General features: G+C 45.9%; 1 protein-coding gene across 4 annotated transcripts in view; it reads left to right on the top strand.

The window, feature by feature from the left end:
- Positions 1 to 6480: 6480 nt before the first annotated feature.
- The window catches only part of TLK2 (tousled like kinase 2), a 109176-nt gene continuing 93840 nt past the window's right edge, over positions 6481 to 21816 (top strand). For 2 of the 4 annotated variants that reach the window (XM_030220688.1, XM_030220686.1), the window contains exons 1-3: positions 8234 to 11607; positions 20977 to 21048; positions 21479 to 21548. In XM_030220688.1, the coding sequence (XP_030076548.1) occupies positions 11299 to 11607; positions 20977 to 21048; positions 21479 to 21548 (451 nt within the window). In that variant the 5' untranslated portion in view covers positions 8234 to 11298. Of the gene's footprint in view, positions 6530 to 6570; positions 6589 to 8233; positions 11608 to 20976; positions 21049 to 21478; positions 21549 to 21816 lie in introns of those variants that run through there. The other 2 variants (XM_030220689.1, XM_030220690.1) reach the window with 2 other exon arrangements.

Raw genomic sequence — 21816 nt, 5'->3', positions numbered from 1 at the left:
GTTAAAATTCCACGCAGGCACCATTGAGTGCAGAGGAGGGCGCAGGTGCTTAACTCCCTTGAGAAAACGCACCACATCTGGCTACGAAGCCAGGGAAGCACCCTTCAGGCGGTCCCTGAAGCAAGCCAGGGCCGCTACCTGGACTTAAAGGGAACTGAGCGACAGGCCTTTCTCCAGACCTTCTTAAAGGAATGCCAACACTGAAGAAATTGGAGCAGTGAATGAAGAAAATGAGCCTGCTTCGCCACGCTGCAAAGGTACGCCAAGCCCTGGCGTAAGCAGTAAAAGTAGAGCGCTTCCTCGCTCTCAGCATAGTGGCGATGACCTTGTCTGAGAAGTCCTTCTTCCTCAGACGCTGCCGCTCAATAGCCAGGCCGTAAGCCCAAAGGGGGAGGGATCCTCCATCACCACGGGACCCTGATGTAACAGACCCTGCTCCACTGGCAGCCCCACCAGGATTATCCAGCCCGGATGCTTTGCCAATCGGTCTAGCACCCTGCCCAACATGGGCCAGGGCGGGAACACATAGAGAAGCTCTTGTGTTGGCCACTGTTAGAGGAGAGCATCGACTCCCAGAGATCGAGGGTCCCGTCCTCTGCTGAAAAAGCGCGGCACTTGGCAACTGGCCGATGACGCCAATAGATCTAGGCTCGGCTGGCCCCAGCGCTTCGTGATATCCAAGAACGCCTGAGCCGATAACTGCCACTCTCCGGGATCCAAGGTATGGCGACTGAGAAAGTCCGCCTTGACATTCATGACTCCGGCAATGTGGGCTGCTGACAGCTGCTCCAGGCTCGCTACCGCCCACTGGCATAGATTCATGGCTGCCTTGGCTAGAGGGGCGCTCTTGGTACCTCCCTGGCGGTTGACATAGACCACAGCCGTGGCATTGTCCAACAGGACCCGTACTGGCTTCAACGCCAGTACCGGGATGAACTCCAAAAACGCCAACCGAATGGCTCTGAGTTCCAGGAGGTTGATAGACCACTTTGCCTCTGCAGGAGACCAGAGCCCCTGCGCTGTCCTTCCCAAGAAGAGGGCTCCCCAGCCCGACAAAGAGGCGTCCGTCGTGACGACAATCCACTCCGGGGTCACCAGAGGCATTCCTGCAGACAACTTGTCTGTCTGCGTCCACCAGCTCAGCGCCTTGCGCACTGCTGGGTCCAAGGGAAGGCGCACAGCATAATCCTCCGACATCGGAGTCCAGCGCAGCAGCAGAGATTGTCGAAGTGGTCTCATCTGAGCCCTGGCCCAGGGCACTACATCCATCGTGGCCGACATAGAGCCCAACAGCTGCACATAGTCCCAAGTCCGAATAGGAGAGGCTACTAGGAACTAGTCCACCTGAGCCTGAAGCTTGACAATCCAATTGTCTGGCAGGAACACTCTGCCCACTTGGGTGTCGAATCGAACTCCCAGATGCTCCAGGGACTAAGTCGGGCGCAGCTGGCTTTTCTCCCAGTTGATGATCCACCTCAGGGAGCTCGAAAGAGCAACCACCCGGTTCACAGCTTTGCCGCACTCTGCATAAGAGGGGCTTGGATCAACCAGTCGTCCAGATAAGAATGGACTTGAACTCCTTCCTTCCACAGGAAGGCCGCGATGACCACCATTACTTTGGATAAGGTCCGCGGAGCAGTAGCCAACCCGAACGGGAGGGCTCTGAACTGGAAGTGTCGACCAGTACTGCAAAACGCAAAAAGCGTTGATGAGGAGGCCAGATGGGAATATGCAAGTACGCGTCCTTGAAATCCAAGGATGCCAGGAACTCTCCTGCCTTCACTGCCACTATAACAGAGCGGAGGGTCTCCATGCGAAAGTGCCGAACTTTCAAGGCCCAATGGACCCCTTGAGGTCGAGGATAGGCCGTACAGAACCTCCTTTCTTTGGAATCACAAAGAAAAAGGAGTAACGTCCCTTGCCAGGCTGATTCTCTGGCACCGGAACGACCGCCCCCAGGCGGAACAGATTGTCCAAGGTCTGCTGCACTGCCACAGCTTTGACCGGAGACTTGCAGGGAGAGAGTACAAACCCGTCTTTTAAGGGTCGGCAGAACTCTAGCTTGTAGCCGTCTCTGATGACTTCCAGCATTCAAGCGTCTGAAGTTATTGTGGTCCACTCGCCCATAAACGAGGACTGCCGTCCTCCAATCTGCACTGAGGCGTGGACCAAGGCCCCGTCATTGGGTACGAGACCCTGGGGGAGGACCGGAGGGAGCATCTCCGGGACGGCGGTCTCTGCGAAAGGAATGCTGCTTGGGGGAGAAGTTCCTCTTGAAGGAAGAGAGGGCAGAGGAGCCCGACCTGCCCGGGCGGTACCGACGGGCTTCCTGAGCCCGTCCTCTGGAGGTACCAGGGCGAGTACTAGCCCGAGCCCTGACCTCTGGTAACTTCTTGCCCTTAGACGTGCCGAGATCGGTCACGATTTTGTCCAGCTCGACCCCAAAGAGCAGCTTGCCTTTAAAAGGCAATCTAGCCAGGCGGGATTTAGAGGCATGGGCAGCAGACCAATGTTTCAGCCAAAGCCACCGCCGCGCAGAGATTGTCTGAGCCATGCCTTTAGCTGAGGCTCTCAAGACATCATACAGCAAGTCTGCCAAATAGGCTAAGCCCGATTCCAGGGCCGGCCAAACAGCCCTCAAGGAATGATCCGAGGGGGAAGCCCGCTGCACCATAGTCAGGCACGCCCTGGCCACATAGGAGCCGCAAACTGAGGCCTGCAAACTTAAAGCAGCCGCCTCAAAGGACGACCTTAAGGCCGCCTCCAATCCTCTGTCTTGGGCGTCCTTTAGGGCCGTGCCACCTTCCACTGGTAACGCTGTTTTCTTAGTCACCGCAGTGATTAAAGAATCCACGGTAGGCCACAGAAAGGCCTCACGTTCACCTTGAGGCAAAGGATAGCGGCGGGACATAGCCCTAGCCACTTTAAGGCTCGCTTCCGGGACATCCCATTGAGCCGAAATTAAGGAGTGCATGGCATCATGCATGTGGAAGGTTCTAGGCGGGCGCTTCGTCCCCAGCATAATGGCAGAGCCAACAGGGGCTGAGGGAGAGACGTCCTCCGGAGAGGAAATCTTCAAAATGCCCATGGCCTGCACTAACAGGTTGGGCAAATCCTCTGAGCTAAAGAGCCGCTGCAGAGGGGTCATCCGCTCCATCCGAGCGGGGATCCGTCTCCTCCAAGGAATCCCCAAAGGACCGTTGGGAGACCTCAGACACGCTGCCCTCATCTACATCGGAGGAGACAAAGTCCTCCAAGGCCTGGGAATCAACCCGAGGGCGTTTACCTCTGGGAACCTCAACCTCTTTACCAGACGAGGGAGCAGGGGCAGCGTTTTGCATGAGGAAAGCCTGATGCAGCAGCAAAACAAACACGGGGGAGAAACCCCCCAGACTGTGCACTTCCGCAGCCTGGGCAACAGCCCTAGACGCACCCTCAACCGGCGCTCGCAAGAGCGGGGGAGAGACATGCTGCGCATCCAAAATGGCGTCCGGCGCGACACTCCGCGAAGGAGCCGCGCGGGAAGAACGGCGCTTAACTTTAGCCGCTTTTGTGCCGTCGCCCAAATTAAGGGCGTTCATGGCATTAATGTCTCCAACCTCAAGGGCGGCCCCCAAGAAGCCGTCCGAGCCGCGTGGCCGGCCAAGATGGCGGAGGCGAGGAGCGGGGGATGGGCGTTTATGGCGGGGAAGAACCGCCACGCCGGAGGAAGGACCGGGACATTCATCGGTCACGAAACTGTCACCCAACAAGGGCGAATCAGGCTGTAAGACCCCCGCATCCCCTCTAGAAGCGCTCAAGCGATCCGGGGAGCGACCCTTTGCGCCCTCGCCCTCCGACGCCATATGCCACGAGGAGAAGAATCGGGGAACCCCCTGCCCGCTATAAAAAGGTAAAAATTACCTGCTGTCCGCTCCGAGCTGTAACGAACTGGTGTCCCAGTGAGTAGCTGCAATGAACGTTTAAATAAACGTCGAAATAAACGCCTTTAAGGACGTTTAAAATTTTTTTTTTTTTTTTTAAACGGAGCCAGCGGGAGGGGGGGAGAAAAGGAGGGACCTGGCACCACCAGGTTTGCACTTGCTCAAAAGAGCCCTCAACCCCAGGCACTCAACAAAACCTAAAAATTAGGCTTGGAGGCCTAGCCAGAGCTGCTGCTGTGTGTGACCACCACCTGCTGAGATAGAGAACATACTGAGGAGTTTCCGGCAGCACATGACCACATATAGGGAGGCAAAGTTTGCTCTCTATCTCCACCTGCTGGTAGATGGACACAACCCACCAGTCTATGGATTGATCAGCTTGATGATATGGAAGCATAGATTAATGAGACAAAGCTAACATGGATTTAATGAAAGGAAATCTTGCCTCACCAATATACTACATTTCATTGAAGGGGTGAACAAACACATGGATAAAAGTGAGCTGGTTAATATTGTGTGGATTTTCAAAAGGCATTTGACAAAGTACCCCATGAAAGACTCCAGAGAAAATTGGAGAGTCATGGGATAGGAGGTAGTGTTCTATTGTGGATTAAAAACTGGTTTAAAAAGATAGAAAACAGAGAGTAGGGTTAAATGGTCAGTATTCTCAATGGAGAAGGGAATATTGTGGGGTTCCCCAGGGGTCTGTGCTGGGACCATTGCTTTTTAACATATTTATAAATGATCTAGAGATGGGAGTAACTAGTAAGGTAATTAAATCTGCTGATGACACAAAATTGTTCAAAGTTGTTAAATCACAAGAGGACTTTGAAAAATTACAAGAGGACCTTATGAGACTGGGCATCCAAATGGCAGATGACATTTAATGTGAGCAAGTGCAAAGTGATGCATGAGGGAAAGAGGAACCCAAACTATAACTACATGATGGAAGGTTCCACATTAAAATGATATGTTGAAAACCTCTACTCAGTGTGCAGCGGCAGTTAAGAAAGCAAACAGAATGTTAGGCATTATTAGGAAAGGAAAACAAAAATGAGAACATTATAATGCCTTTGTATCGCTCCATGGTGCGACCACACCTCAAATACTGTGTGCAATTCTGGTCACCACATCTTAAAAAAGATACAGTAGAATTAGAAAAGAAGATTTATAAACAACATTCCTACAACTGTGAAAAGAGAGGGTGAGAAAGTAATTCCTAGACTGAGAATTAGAATTCCTATCAGACAGTTGAATAAATAGGTATAATTCCATATATTACTTGAAAAAACACACGTACACAAGTGTTACTAAAAAATAAATAATTAACCTGCACTTTTTTTTAATGAAGAAAGTTATGTGTTTAGCTTTATACAAGAGGCTCCTACAATAATCCCCAGCAGCACACAAATCTCTCACACAATCGCACCTGATTCAAGGAAACTGCAACCACATGCACATACTCTAATGCAGGTACATACCTATGTGGATGTTTTCTAGCAAAAAAGGTGCCGGTACTCAAATGCCAGCTCACCCTTCAGGTGTGGGGTGATCACTAAGGGACCTACCCTACAACAGCCAGGCCCCCTGCAACCAATCACAGAATCTATGGCACAGCAGAATTGGTGTGTCGAGCCTGAGCTCTTTCCGTAAAACTTGGGGACCATGGGTCAATTTTAGCAGACAATGGAAAAGGTGCCGGTACTCAGTACCCCCAAGTACCGGCCTATTTTATAAAATAAAAATTACATAGGTATACAGCTCCACAGACCTCTTAAAAGTACACCTGCCCCTGTTACCACACGTACTTGAACACATACACCCACCCAATTTTATAAAAGCTATTTCCACACACTGAAAAAGCTTTATGAAGTTATAGTCCGAAGGATTAAAAGGGAAAATCCTTTTTCAAAATCACAACAGTAAAGCTAAGCTACAGGACACAGAATGGTCTTGCATTTGATTTACATATTCAAAAGCAAAGGCAGTAAGTGTGGGAGCGTCCATGGATGCGTGCCTGAATGCAATGCAGGAATCTAGGAGACACTTCAAAGGCTCGTGTCACCCTTTACCGGGCACAGAAGGCCTATCCCAAGCCACGGCTCCGGACGGTAGTTCCCTCCTTGGGGATTTCCAGGAAACTCCCAGACGATCATGACACGGAAACGTCAACATCTTCAAGTAAGTAACGATGAGAGACACACCGAAGGAAGCAGAGGCTCAACGACCGACCGACCGACCCCCACCCCCGTGTCTATCGTTCGCGAAGGCCCAACCCCCACACAGGCTGGCATCTCTCTCTCCCCCCTCAACCCCGATCCGGCATCTGTCCTTCTCTCTCTGTCCCCCGCATCCTACCTTCAAACTTAGCTTCGGGGTCGCCAACACTAGCGGCTTCCTGCGCGACCCGCTCCAGAGCGCTTCCCTTTAGCGCCCCGCCCCCACTCTGACGTCACTCCCTTCCCTCTGCCGCGTCCGGCCCTACCGGAAACGGGAAGTCGCGTCAGAGGAGGCGGGGCGCGGCAGAGGGAAAGAAGTTGCGTCAGAGGGGGCGGGACGCCGGAGGAGGAAAGCTCCGGGGCCGCTGTCGGCGACCTCAAAGACAAGTTAGGACGCGGGGGCGGGGAGTCTGACAATGAGGGAGAGATGCCGGACCGCGGGCGGGGTAGGGGAGTGGAGGGGGAGATGCCGGACCGTGGATGGGGGGGGGGGGGGGGGGGAGAGAGACATGCTGGACCGGGAGAGTGGAAGAGAGAGAGAGATGCCAGGTCGCGGGAGGGGAGGGGGAGCTCCGGGTCCCAAGTCCCTGAATGCGTGTGAAGAGGGGCACTCGGTGTGTGCGTGTGTGAGAGCAGTCAAATGTGTGGGGCTTAATATCACTGAAAACAAGACTGGTCGCTGTCAGAGACATGATGGAGCCAGGGGCCGACCCAGTACGGCCCGCATGTTCTTGCCATATTGCACTGGTTTATTAATCTACTAGGGAGGTATACGGAACTGAAGGGGGGGGGGGGGGGGAGAGGGTCATCTAGGAGGAGTTAGGCCCAGGCTTATGTGTTGTACTGTAGAAGGGGGAATACAAGATCTAAGATCATGGCAGGGTGTAGCTTATGTATTGGGTAGTTGGCTTTGGGTAAAAGCTGGTGCATCAGGGAATTGGAAGGATATAAAATGGTGGGGGAAGGGTGAGGCTTATTTAGGCCCTAGTTAGGGTGTTGCAGATGTTAGGGGAATATAAGATGATGTAAAGCCTATGCATTAGATGGGGGAGAGAGAGAGAGACTAGTATCCATGTACAAATAGTCCACCTGTATAAAATGCAGTGGTATTAGTTTCCCTTAGCAATCACTACTGATGTTACCTAGTGACTTGTTTTACTTTTCTTTTGCCAACATGAACAAGTTTAAATGTGGGGTTCTAGTCACCATAAATATCCAGATTCTGCAGGTTGTATTGCCAAAAAAAAAAAAGATATGATGCATGAACTTTTCCCCTACTACTTGGGTTCTTTCTCAGATTTTTAGATACTCAAAGGAGTTGTGAAAGTTTCAAACTCATCTTAACACAAACAACAGTGCTAAACATCAGTTGATTTCTGGCATTACATCACGGTTGGGAAAGGGATTAATTTTACCACATGACAAATGTTTTGCATGGCTTTATATGTTTGATGCATATTAAATAGTGACCCTTAATTTGAACAACACTTACAGTCTTATGCTCAGTCATGTTTTCCACTCTCTAGCCAAAATGTTTCCGATGTATTCCATATTGTATAGGAGACTTTCTAATTGGGCCATCCAGCTGTGGAATCTGATAAATTTTAAAAGGACTTGCCAAAGATGTTAGTGTATGAGCTTTACTTAGATGCCTATGCAGTCTCAAAAGTTCACATATTTTTTGTTCCTTTCAAAGTTGTCACAGCTTTCAAAAACTAGAGAACATTAGATAAGCTTTGCAACAGCATTCATAATTGCATTGATACAGGCAGATTTTTCTTAGTGTAATAAGCCCCAAACTGAAGATCAGATGGGGTGGTCTTTGGTATTGCAGTAGTTAGGAAGAATGTGCATTCTGTATGATCCTGATATGATGTGTGCATTCTCTGCTGTCAGTTTCAGATGTTCTAGTATTTTCCTTGGTTGTTTTAAGGGATCTGGCTTTAGCTTGCAACTTTTTCAGTAGTAGCTCAAGGCAAGTTACATTCAGGTGCAGTATTTTCCTGTTCTTGAAGACCCTAAACTAAGTTTGTACCTGAGGCAAAGGTTTATGAATGAATTCTGTCTTTGAGGTTGCAGGGTTCCCCGTGGTCCATGGAAATAGCATGATCATAGTAGGCTATGCTTTGTCAATATATTCTAGCAACTGAAAGACAATATTCCCCCTTCATCTGATTAAAATGCTTCTTCTAAAGTAATGCTTAGAAATAGTAGAGACTTTCCCTGCTTTTTATGGTGCTTGTTGAATTTTGTTGTGTTTTTTGTTATTGAAGGATGAGCACGGGCTCAAGTGTTTTTCTCCAGTCACTCTAAGTTGTTTCTGTGTCGAATCTTTGATTTTCCCTATGCATGATTTCATGGACTGTATCATGAACCTTCTATCACATTAGCTCATATTAATGTGTTTGTTCTTTCCTTTCTGAGGATAAACTGCTTTTAACTAGACTTTGATAGATCTTTCCCTTTTAAGTCCAATGCTGAGAGTTTACATTAGCTTGCTGTATGAAGTTAGTACAGCAAGAAGGTCTTGCCAAAGCTTGTTGATCACTTGTTTCTATGTGCCCAGGTTCGCTAACACAGCAACCATATGACTTTAGTCAAGGAATAACTAAAATTTGTTGATGGACTCTCTCTTTAAGTGATAGTTTTGATGTCTTTGGTTTTTAAAATGGAGGCACTAGAAGGAGAGAATTTTCTTGGGCATTTTTAGAGATATGGGAGCTAATTGCGGTAGGAAGATGGTAATCTTACTACCACTTTTTAGCCACATTGAACCTGCCTTATGGTGGGAAAATGTGGGATACAAATGCAATAAATATTAATAGGAGAGCCTAGCCTGATGAGTTAAGAAATCCCACTGGTGGTGCAGCAGTGGGGAAGTAGGCATACAAACGATTATCATAGATATATATTTTTGGAGGGGGGAGGAGGAACCCTTGATTAATCAGGCCAGTGGAGCTCCCAGCTGACTTGTAAAGCCCAGTTCTGAAAGAACAGAAGGATCATGTTGGACCTCAGATAGGAAGCAATGGTGGGGTCATGTCACCACCTTACCAGCTTCCTGGGGCTAGAACTTCCTTGGTCACTGGAGGGTTATGAATTGGCAACAATAATGGTCAGCCTACCCTCTCCCTCTTGGAATTATAGGAAAGTCAGTCGTATCTATTTTACTTTGTAATTGCTGCCCTCCGAGGAGGAAGATCGTGGCACAGGACACAGATCTTTGTCTTCTCTTTCTGTTTGGGGCCTTGCATACTAGACATTCTTGGTTTAGTTCAGGCCCAGGCAAAGCTATGGCTGCAATCCCTGAGCTAGCAGCTGGGGCTATGGCACTCAGAAAGGAATAATGGAGAGAAGTAGCCCAGGACCTCTTTCCTTCGTGTGCTTTGAGTTGGCTTTATTTCTGTGGTTTGAAATTTAGTATCCTGGCTAACACTGTGGGTTTCTTTTACAAAGCAGCACTACCGACTAGAGTGCGCTGAAGGCGAAGAAGCTCATGGGAGTTGAATAGGTTTCTTCGTTTTCAGAGCACGCTAATCGGTATTGCCGCTTTGTAAGAAGTGCCCTGTGTGTTCATGAGCTAAACCTCAGCCAAAATGTCCGTCTGCTGTTTTGAGATATATAGGAATAACCTGTAACATATTTCCAGAGCAGATACGAGAATAGATGACTCTTTCATTCATAGATGGAGTTGATTTGGTTGCTGACAGCTTTGACTGGGTGAAACATAGGAAGAGGAACCCGGGTTGTAATATTCCTGGAAACTGAACTCTCTCACATGATCAGTTTAGCACAACGTGATGGGAAAATATTCCAAATTGCTTATTGGAAAGGATGGAAGCAGAAAGCATTAAAAATACAATTTAAAAAAAACTTTAGTTTGAGAGACCGATCTAGTTTCTTTGATAAATTCATGTATCTGTGGCAGTGATATTGGATAGCATTCAGACTGTTGCTTTCTGTAATGGGGCTCAGCCATTATAGCCCCTAAAAATATCTCCACATCTATATTTGTTGGACCTATGAAGGAGATAGGACAGCATGGACCCTTGTTTGATTCACATTTTATTTATATTGTGCAAATGATCTGTTAGGTGCTTTTTCCTTTTGTTTTCAGTGCATTTTATACTACTACTTACTACTTATCATTTCTAAAGCGCTATTAGACGTATAGTATAGAAAAGTTTCTCATAATATGCATAATTGTGTTCCAGAAAAACTGATTTGGATTTATAAATTAACTTATGCAATCGGTTGAAATTATTACTGGTGTAAGGGGAATGTGCAGAAAACTGCTGTGTTCATGGCCCTTGAGAAATGCATTTCAATTGCACTTAAAGGGAGAATTTTTAGTGGGATACCAAGAGCAGACATTAAGGGGATAACTCTATAAAGGGTTATGTGCACGAAAAGGCCTCTAACGCATGTAAAAACGCTTATATGAAATTACTCCAGGGGTTTTGGATGTAAAAGTAGAGTGTGGCAAGAAGGCATTTGTGTGTTTGGGGGTGGAGTTTGTGTGGAATGCAAGCAGCATCGTGATTTTATATGTGAGAGTGTGTGCGTGTACTTTACATCAAATATTTATGCTAATTATGTAAATGTATGCAGCTCTAGTAAAAGTGCGAGAGAGTGTATCTGGCCACAGATGAAACCATAAGGCAGAACCAAAACGCAGAGGAAGCCGTATTTATTCAAAGACACGACCCATGTTTCGGCGAATGCCTGCGTCAGGGGTGGTACGACACAGGAAGCTGCCGTCGTTGTTTGCAGGCATACAGAGTTTTCTCCTTTCTTTTTCATTTACTGTGATGAGTTCCGAAGAACAGCGTTTTATGTTCTACCTTTTACTGATGCAGGCATTTGCCGAAACACGGGCCGTGTCGGGTCTTTGAATAAATACCGCTTCCTCCACGTTTTGGCTCCACCTCGTGGTTCCGTCTGTGGCCAAATGCACTCTTTCTCACTCCACGACTTTTGCGGTGGTGTTTCCCTTTGATTTGCCTGCTACGCAGTTCTAATCTTGGCATGATTTCTGCCGCTCTGTTCGTAGTATTTTGTAAAGACACACAGGCTTGAAATAAGTGCCTCTTTGGCCTTTACATGAAGGTGACCTGTTATTACCTTCTGTGAAAGCAAATCGGTCATTACATCTAATGAAAAAGGCAGTGCAAATATGGTTTTTAGAGCATACGGCTGTGCAGGGAGAGGGTTCTGGTTCCGATATTATGAAAGCCGAGGCTGCATCTGCTCTTAACAGCAGTGTAGTAGATGTTGTTTGCGTGGCCTGGAGCTGTGTTTTCAATGACCATCTGTCCCCTGTGTTACTTATTCTGACTGTATTTATTTTTCTTTCTCCCTATTCCACATCCCTTTTATCAGAAATGATGGAAGAGTTGCATAGCCTGGACCCACGACGACAGGAGCTGCTAGAGGCCAGGTTCACTGGAGTAGGTGTTGCTAAGGTGAGTCCAGATAGCTGTGACAGCAGATGCTGTCACATGCAGGTCTGCTGTGCGTACTTTCTTGTGTGCATGACTAACACAACTGTGTTAAATGTTCACTTATTAATAATGGACTGGAAATCTGTAGCAACCTAAAGCGGTAGATGAGAATTTTGCTTTTGGATCATGCGATTACTGAACATTTCAGTAACCAGAAAGCTCTTGCTGCCTTGGCCACCTGTGAACTTTTCTAAAGATTCATTTGCCAGCCTGACAATATATTTTGTTTCCAAAAGGTTTTATAAAATAAATCCACACACCAAAAACAATCTTTGCAAACCTGCCTATATATTTTGTTTCCAGTGGAATATTAGAAAAGTTCACTTTCCTTGAAATGTGATTTACTGCAGATACAGTGTTCTTGCTTAGCAGGGCAATGTAATCCATTTATTTGTAACAGCAGAAGCTAAAATCCAACTCTCTTAAACAGTTTGATGGCAGTTCTGACCTCCATGACCTGCATTTCTTGTTTTTATACTGTGGTTCATTTTTCTGAAGAGACTCCCCCATAAACTTGTGCTTAACTTGTCTTGTTCTAAATATGTGCAAGGTTTGTTGCCAAGTTGGTGCTAGGTGTGTAGTTTTGGGAACTTGAGTACAGAACCACAGACACTTAACACTCCTTATACAGTCCTTGTCCCACAGGCAAGTTAGTCTGGCTGACTAGCTTTCAAGCAGGGCCGCCGAGAGGGGGGGCAAAATTCCCCGGGCCTGTGCATCCAAGGGGAGGCCTGGCTCCGGGGTCTCTCTCTCTCTCCTTCTGCTGACAGGACCTGAGTAATTGCATTTCGACAGTAGCATGAGAGAGAAAACTCCAGCACCGAGCCCCCCTTGGAGACTGGGGAGGACCCGGAGCTTCCTCCAGCGCGCTCTTCTGCCCATTGCTGAGTGGCTGCTTTTCCTCTCAGGTGCATGCTTGGTTTTGAAACCGAGCATGCCCTGAAAGGAAAAGCAGCCGCAGGGGCAGGCAGTCAGCGCTGGAGGAAGATGTCTTCTGCTGGCGGGGCCTTGGGATCCCCGCCAGCCAAGGTATTTAAATTCAATCCTGCAGCGGCAGTGATTGGAGGGGGGGGGGGGGCAGCAGCGGACGATGATTGGGGGGGGGGGGGGGGTGGCCGCCTTACCCTGGGCCCTGTTCAGTCTCTTGGCAGCCCTGCTTTCAACAGACATTTTCCTTTCACGCAGAAGAGAGAACTGTTGGGCGAAGGTTGTGTAACTTTTCTCCTTTAATGGCCTTGTGTGTGTGCAGCCTTCAGTGCCTGTTTTGCCTATACAGAAAAAAAATCATTGGCAGATTGTCGGAGGAGTAGCATGCAGTAAACAACATTAAATTGTTAGTGCTTTGAAAAGTGAAATGAAGAGGCAGTGGGAGCCTGTTTTAATTAGTGAAGTTGGACAAGGTAATCTGTTGCGCTTTGCTGCTCAAGGTCGAAGAGCACAAAGGAGGGAATTCAATAAACGGCGCAGAAATGTAGGCGCAGAAAAATACAGTGCTAAAGGGGGGCGTTTAATGCGGATCCCACGTCTGACTTTTGGTGCCGGGCTTACTCCTGCTAAAACCTGGTGTAAACGCCAGCAGCCAAGTTGGGCAGTATTCTGTAATTCCATGCGCAACTTTTCGGACACCCCTAATACGCCCATGGTCACGCCCCCTTTTTGAGATATGCGCTATGACTTTTAGAATAACCTACATCCAGATGTGTGCACAAATTTTAATGAGTGCCAATTAACACCAGCGATTAATTGTTAATACCCAATTATTGAAGGTTCAGAGCTCATTATCCCATATATTTGCATATGCATCACAGAAGCGTGCCCGGGGGGGGGGGGGGGATCACTAGCCGTTGCTTGATAGGAAATATGTTTTACTTTTTTTTTCACACAGAAAATCTGTTGTTTGCACATGCAGTGTTTGCTCTGGAAGACTGTTAATGGACTGGTGTTTGGGAAGGATTTTTTTTGTGTCGGCTTTCTAAAGATGTAAAAAGAACTCAGGGCTCTGTTTACTAAGGCGTGTTAGCATTTTTAACGCACCTACAATTAGTGCAAGCACTAACCATGTAGGCGCCTATAGGGATATTGTAGGCGCTTAACACGGTTAACGTTGGTACATGATTAATGCGCATTAAAAATGCTAATGAGTCTATAAAGTGACTTAGTAAACGGGGCCCTCAATGTTTTATCAGTAGTATTAAATATTGACCTAGTATATCAGAAAATGAGTTCCACAGGTATATGTCTAGTGTGAATATTGCTTTTGGGAGAGCAGCTACTCTGGCAAGGATCGATCCATGTGACTAAAGTGATTTGGGCAAAGGAATGAATACAATCCATTTCCAGTGTATCCGTATACCCAGCTTCTGTATGCTTCTAGTTTGGGAGTGTTTGTGGGTTGGAGCAGAGAGCATGGGATATGACATGCATAAGTATGTATTGTAGTAATCAGATGTAATGCTAAACCAAGTCTTTTTGGCCTGTTGATGAAATTTCTCTGTATCGGGAAATAACTTTTCAGTACAGCGTTTCATGTCTCTGCCCATCAACTTTCTGCCTTTCCCCATAGTACACAGTACTTGTATGTAAATAACTATTTCTAGTCTGTAGCAAATGCTTCCGATTTTTATATCGCAGTTAAAAGGAACGTCATGTGGTCTGGCTGTTGTCCTTGTACTATGCCCTGTAATTTGTCCTAGAGGCCTACCCATAGGGAGAAGTGATAAAAACTGGTTATTCTGTTGCCCCCTTGTTTTTTTTTTACTAAAAGGTCATGGACCTATACTTTAGTTTGGTTATGTGGTTATTCAGATTTGTCCCTCTCTTCTTCTCTGAAATTATGTGAAGGAAAAGATGAGCACAGACAAGACTGTGTTTTCAGTCCCACTGCTAAGGGTTTAGGCCTGTGTAAATCATACTTATCCAAGTCTCCTCACTTAGGAAACTGGTCAGGAAAGAGGTTTCTGCAGGGAGTCTTTGTACCTGTGGGTCTTGGAGGTGTGAGATTATGTATGTTTTAGTGTTATGTAATTTGATGAATTATATGTATTTTATTTTTGAATGGGAGGCATCTGCAGTGCTGTAACCAGCCAAATAAACATGAAGCAATGGTAGAAGTGTGGAAGCTTTAATGCAGAATAAACACAAAGCCTGGTTTCCCTGGTTCTCAGGCCGCTTCACTAACCGTTAGGCCTGTGGTTCCCAAACCTGTTCCTGGAGGCACTCCAGACAGTCAGGTTTAAGGATACTCACAATGAATATTCAGAGAGAGATTTGCCTGCACTTCCTCCAGTGCATGCAGATCTATCTCATGAATATTCATTGTAGGTATCCTGAAAACCTGACTGGCTAGAGTGCTTCCAAGACCAGGTTTGGGAACCACTTCATTAGGCCACTCCTCTGCTTTTGTTTGATAGGCTGTTAGTAAAATGATAATACATAAATGCTTGGGCTGATATGTAATCGAATAATCTTGCCTTTTGGAAATAAAGACCCTGCTTTTTATCCCTGTTAATTGAGATATGGGAGAAATAGGGCGTCTTAGGGTGGATATGGAGGGTAGTGTCTTGGCACGCTGGGCTCCATGGTTGTTACGAATGCGTTTTCTCCTTGGGACAGGTCATTTCTTATGTGATTGGTTTTGTGAGAATGTGTACATTCTGCTGGAATTAGGTGTTTACTCTTAGCTGGTATGGGTGTTTAATATTTATTTTTAAATTATTTGTAAACAGCCTCAATATTTATAAATATGTTGTGTATGTTGTTTTGGATCCATACACTATTGGAGACTGGTTATATTACCTTTCTAAGAGATATTCATACAGGCTTTTAATATACACGTGGAGTCCTTTCTAGCCTATTAGATTGCTTCGACTCAGCTCACTGCTCTTTTTGAGAAAGATGGTGAGAATAGAAAGGTCTTCTTTGCTACTTGTTAGGTATCTTGGGCCCCTTAAGAACACATTTTCTGCTCCTTCTATTTTTCAATAATTTTAATAACTAGTAGAACGTGATTACAGCTGAACAGGATAATATATCAGCACAGTCCCTACCCCAAAGAGCTTACAGAGTGCAGATTAATACTTTGTTTATGATGTTAGAAATTGAGATATAGGGAAATAAGTAACTTCATTGAGGCATCGCAAAAAATACACCTGTCACAGCAATTGTTTTTCATAGTGGTTTTGTTTTTTGTTCGTTTCATGAATTATAATCTTCAACCACTTGAATTTTTATTTTGTTTTGTTCTATTTTTTTTTTGGGGGGGGGGGGGGGTTGGGAGGTTAACTTGTGCTCTGAAATTTTTTGTTCCTAGGAAGTATCTGTCTTGAAATAAATCTTTGATCAGATGATCAACCTGCATGTCAGTAGGAAAGGAGAAAAAATTATGGCCACACTTTACCACCACTGTGGCTGTTTTGTTTTTTCATTAATTATTCTTGGTCCCAGGCTTTGTCGATATATGGTACAGCCTTTGGACAGAGCTGGCGAATTCAGATCAAGGCACGGCCTGCCAGACACACCTCCAATTCCTACCCCCTTTACTTGTATATAGAAGTCTTCTGTGTTAGAAGCGGTATTTATGAAATTGGGGAACATGCAGTGAATGTGATGAGTATCTAACATTTGGTCCTTGGGAGCAATCTAGCAGTTCATAGAAAGGTGGGCGTAGAAAATCCTGCCTTTTAATTAATGCAGGAAAACTTAACTACCCCAACTTGACATTTTGTTCTTTAGATTGTAAGCTCTTCCGAGCAGGGACCATCCTTAATTGTTAATTTGCACAGCGCTGCGTAACCCTAGTAGCGCTCTAGAAATGTTAAGTAGTAGTAGTACTTTACGCATAGCTCTGTCCTACCGAAATTAGTGCTTCTGTTCAGCAAAATCACAGCATAGGTATATGCAGGGCTTTTTTTGAGGGGGTACTTGGGGGTACCTTTTCCATTGTCTGCTAAAATTGAGCCATGGTCTTCAAGTTTTAATGAAAGAGCTCAGGCTGTACACACCAATTCTGCCTACTACTACTAAACATTTCTAGAGCGCTACTAGAGTTACGCAGCGCTGTACAAATTAACAAGGAAGGACGGTCCCTGCTCAAGGAGCTTTACAATCTAAAGGACGAAATGTCAAGTTGGGGCAGTCAAGATTTCCTGAATAGAGGTGTAGTGGTTAGGTGCCGAAGGCGACATTGAAGAGGTGGGCTTTGAGCAATGATTTGAAGATGGGCAGGGAGGGGGCCTGGCGTATGGGCTCAGGGAGCCTGTTCCATGCATGGGGTGAGGCGAGGCAGAAAGGGCGGAGCCTGGAGTTGGCGGTGGTGGAGAAGGATACTGAAAGGAGGGATTTGTGACTGGTTGCAGGGGTCCTGGTTATTGTGGGGTGGGTCCCTCAGCGATCACCCCCATCTCTGAAGGGTGAGTACCAGCACCTTTTTGGCTGGAAATAATGCACTGGGTATATGAAAGCACATTGTATTACAGCGCAGGTTGAGAGTAGTGGGCCAGCATGGTTTTCAGGAGATATGCTCAGATCCTGGCAAGATAAAGACGCGTCCACCCTGCTGGCATGAACCAATGTTCACTTTATCAGAGCAATTGTCCTGAGGGGCTGGAATGGGGTGAAAATATCGTTGCCTTTGGCAGTTTGAGCGCCTGCATCCTGCTTCTGTGCCTCAGTCTCTCCATATTGAACTAGTTGCTCAATTTTTTACATTTGTGCTAAAGGCTCATTCGTTTTCTGTGATTTTGGAGACACTGATCCAGTTTGGAATGGCGCTAAGGTGAATTACGTATTTCATTTTATGGTCTTGCTTTCCTTTCTCTCCCTATCCTTTCTTCTATTCTTTTGTTATTAGTGTAATTTTCTTTTCCTTTCCTAACCTGCTTTATTTTTAATCTGTTGTAAGCTGCCTTGTTTTTCCCTTTTGGGATGTAAGATGGTATAAGTTTTTGAATAAACTAAACGTAATAATTGACAGAGAAGCAGGACTCGCATCTCTAAGCATGTAGTTTGTATGTATAATTGTCCAAACCTTTAAGCCAGGGGTTCTTAACCTTTTTTGGTACCTGCACCCCTTTGACTAATTGTACCCCCTCTCCTAAACCATGTGTCCATTTGTGACTACTGATAGCTACATATGTCACTGTTAGCCGCTAACAGTGCTAATTGCTAACGTCGCTAAAATTACAGTAGTACAGTTATAACTGTCCTAATAACTACCTCCACACTGTCTAGAAAGTTTGAATAAATTGCCTCAGATTTCACAGGTTATATTTCATATGAGAACAAATGTTTGAGGCGAGTGGAGTGGAGACTCTGATTTGCCAGAAGTGCCTTCAAGGCCATAACTATTTCTTTCAGGCTATTTGGAGTTGTCCAAAGATAAAGCATTTCTGGAGAGCTATTTTAACTTATCTTGAGAGGTTATTGGGTCGAGAATTGCCGTTTTCCCCAGCAGGGCTGCTGTTAGATAAATATGAAGTTTTTCATATTCCTAATCATTCACAGGCTCTACTTCCTTCGTAAGGCAGGAGCTACGGGTAAGCGAGTTATTCTGGGCGCATAGGTTGGAGAGGAGGCTCCCTCCTTTTGGGCCTAGACAAATCATTTGCATGCCTTAGTGCTTTTAGAGCAGAAATACACCAAGTGTTTACCAAAACGTTGGAAATTGTTTCTTGCAGTATGGGGGTTTACATCCGGTCCCTTTCGCATAGGGCCCGGAGCAGTGGCGCTCCTAGGGGTGCTGACACCCAGGGCGGATCGCCGATGCACCCCGCCCCCCGGGTGCAGCGACCCCCCCCTCCCCCAGCGAAAGGACACCCCCCCCCCAGGTGCACGCCGCTGGGGGGGGGTGCCGCATGCCGGTCAGCTTCATTCGTTTCCATGCTCCCTCTGCCCCGGAACAGGTTACTTCCTGTTCCGGGGCAGAAGCAGCATGGAAACGAACGAAGCTGACCGGCGCGAGGCACCCCCTAGCAGCATGCACCCGGGGCGGACCACCTCCCCCCCCCCCCCCCCCCCCCCCCCCCCTTGGTACGCCACTGGCCCGGAGCTTAATTTTAAATTCTTTTTGAGCTGATGCTTATTCTGTAGAAGAGCGGGGCACCCCTGCTTGCTTAGAGATCTCATGCGGCATTCGCCTCAGGCTTGTCTGTTTGTTTTTTTTTCCCTTCTCCTTTCTCACAAATTTTATAGAATATATTAGGCACTATTATGGGAGGTAAGAGCACAACCTCCTGAGTTAAGCTGTGGCAGTTTGCATTTTTCCAGGACAAGGATGTTGTCCTGGAATTCATATGAACTTGTGAGTTTGTCTTGTTTTGGGGGGGAGAGGGGTAGAGAAATAAGGTTCTTTGTTTTTGATGTTAATGGTGTGCAGTCATTCTTGTTGTCATTTTTATCTACTATTTTACAAGTGCCCTTAGCTGACCTTGACATGTAGTACATAGTCAGGTTAGGCAGATAATTGGTTGTTTGCGATAATGCCGTTATGTGCCCTATGGAAGTATTTGGGAGGGAGTGGTTAGGAGTGGGGTTCTTGTTGTAACCTTCCAGAAAACTTGATGATGAATTTGCAGTCAGGAGTTTGTTTTTTGTTCATGTTATAAGCACTGATTTGTGATTGAGTGCTTTCCTGCCTGTACTGTTATCTGCGTTGCCTTAGATTTCAAGATCCTTCTCCGCACCCAATTTGACGTCTTCCTGCACCTCTTGGGGGGAGGGCACCACTGGTTAAGAACCCGTGCTTTAAGCAATAAATTGGTCCAGTGTACCAAGCTCAGAGTCCAACAGACTACACAGAAATAAAGAATCCTATATAATAATTCTCACCTGGCTCACTCTGTGGGAGGGAAACACTGAAGCACTAGGCTGGCTGCCAGCAACACTCACTGTGCACCACTCACCACTCAGTGTCACTCAGGACCCGCCCTCAGCCACGCCCCTTCCAGACATAATTTGCAACCCCAACGTTCTAAATGAAGCCTCAAAAGCTCCTCAAAACCGGAACTGTGAGGCGCCAGAGATATCCGGTTTGCCCATGCCTCGAAAACGGAAGCCAGAACTCTGAAGCGCCGTATGCCCCGCCCTCGCGTCACAACGTCATGACGACAAGGGTGGACCACACTGCAGCAAACTACGGAGTTCCACGCAATCTGCACACTGCTGGAAAGTAAACAAACGCGATCGGACCTCGCAGGTATGTCAATGGGGGTCAGGGGACACGGGTCGCGAGGCTACAAACGCTACCTCCCTGTGCCTACAGGGTACTTCGGGGACAGCTGCGTCGTTCCACATGCCTTCACAGCCTACAAACCCCATCTCCCCCTATCCCAAAACCTTGCTAGCGCCCGTTTCATTTCTCCCAGAAACGGGCCTTTTTTACTAGTAATTAATAAAACAAAAATATAAGGTGATACCTTTTTATTGGACTAGCTTTTGGAAGCTAAAACTCCCTTCCTTAGTTCAATTCAGAACAAGCAAATGATGGCAATAGTAGAATATGTAAGTGAATCATGAAAAGTATTTCAGTGTTAGTCTGAAGGGGAAAGAGGAGACGGCTCAATGATCAGAAGTTGGCAGGCAGTAGGATTTTATGACTTGTAATGATATCCCAGCCCTCTGACTTCTTATTTATTTGTGTATAGCCCACCTTTATCCAAGACGGGTAACAAACCAACATACATAATCTAAAAATACAGATTACTAACAAACAGAACTAATACAGCGCAAATGAAGCAGTGCAAATGTAGTGAAAATCTTCCTACTTTCAGGCAGTCATTGAAATGTTTTTCATGAATTACTTTTCTAGTATTGCCATATTTTGCTCATTCTATTCTGACTTGAAGAAGAGGGTTTAGCTCTCGAAAGCTCATAAAAAATAATGGGCCCTGTTTACTAAGCTGCGCTGTAGACGCGCTAGAAATTAGCGTGCGCTAATGCTAGAGACACCCATAGGAATATAATGGGTGTCTGTTTTTAGCGCGCGCTAAAAAGTTAGTGCACCTACAGTGCGACTTAGTAAACAGGGCCAAATGTGTTAAGCTAGTGGAATAAGAAAAAAACGTTTGATTTATATTTTTTGTGTTCTAGTATTTATTAATCTTTATTTTTCTGCATTCAAATAGATTAACATGGCAACCATACTGCTTGTCTAGCTCATACTAGACAGTGCTTAGAAATGGACACCCAGCCCTAGTGTGTGCAACTTTGCTTTACCCTAAAGTTTGATTTTACATGGAAGTCTTACGGTGGCCTGTTTGCCTGCATAGCTCATCAGAGTGATTTATGTGTCTGATATTAATGTAAATGGGGCCCCCCTTTTTTTTTTTACCACAGGGTCCATTGAATAGTGAATCATCCAACCAGAGTTTGTGTAGCATTGGCTCTTTAAGTGACAAAGAATTGGAGGTAAGAGTCTGTTTCAGTTCATATGTTTCTGCTGGGGTTCAAATATTTAAAAAAAGAAAAAAAACTATGAACACATTTTCCCACAAAAGAGTCCAACTTTTGTATCATTTGTATTTTAATATTTATTCTGTAAGTTTTAATCTTGCGGGCTGATAATTTATGTGTGTAGTAGTTCTATGAACTATACATTGCTTTAGGGAAGTGGTACAAAAGAGGAGTTGGTTTTGTTTTATGATTGCAACTTTTAAAATCAACTGTTTCAGGTCCATTGTTTTTTTTGTTTGTTTGTTTTTTTAATAAGTGTTCTTAGCCCATCAAAAACTGGAAATGGCCTATGCACAAAATGTTTAGGCCTCCTTTACCTCCATCTTTAAATAGATGGGAGCAGGTGCATCGTGTCTCTAATTCTGATGGGAATTCTTCTTAACAGACACCTGAGAAGAAGCAGAATGACCAGAGAAACAGGAAGAGGAAAGCAGAGCCGTACGAGACCAGCCAAGGTATCTCTTGTCCGAAGTGTCCCTGATCTTTGTGTTCAACAACTGCCCTCTATTTTAGCCTGCATATGGGAACTGTGGTGCCATTAGTGTTGACCTGTTCCTTTTACTTTCAACTGCAGTAGGGGGACATCGACTGTGTATTAAAAATAAACTAACCCATTTAGCCGTCAAGTCCTTTTTCCAGTTCCCACATATCCTGTTCCTTGAAGAATGTCCTACAGCAGAAACTATCTCAAAAACCTGAGCAGCCGGCAATACACTGGGCTGA

This window comes from Microcaecilia unicolor, chromosome 12 (assembly GCF_901765095.1).
Source record: "Microcaecilia unicolor chromosome 12, aMicUni1.1, whole genome shotgun sequence".
Lineage (NCBI taxonomy): Eukaryota > Metazoa > Chordata > Amphibia > Gymnophiona > Siphonopidae > Microcaecilia > Microcaecilia unicolor.
The sequence above is the reverse complement of the archived record's forward strand: the minus strand, read 5'-3'. Positions and strand labels throughout refer to the sequence as shown.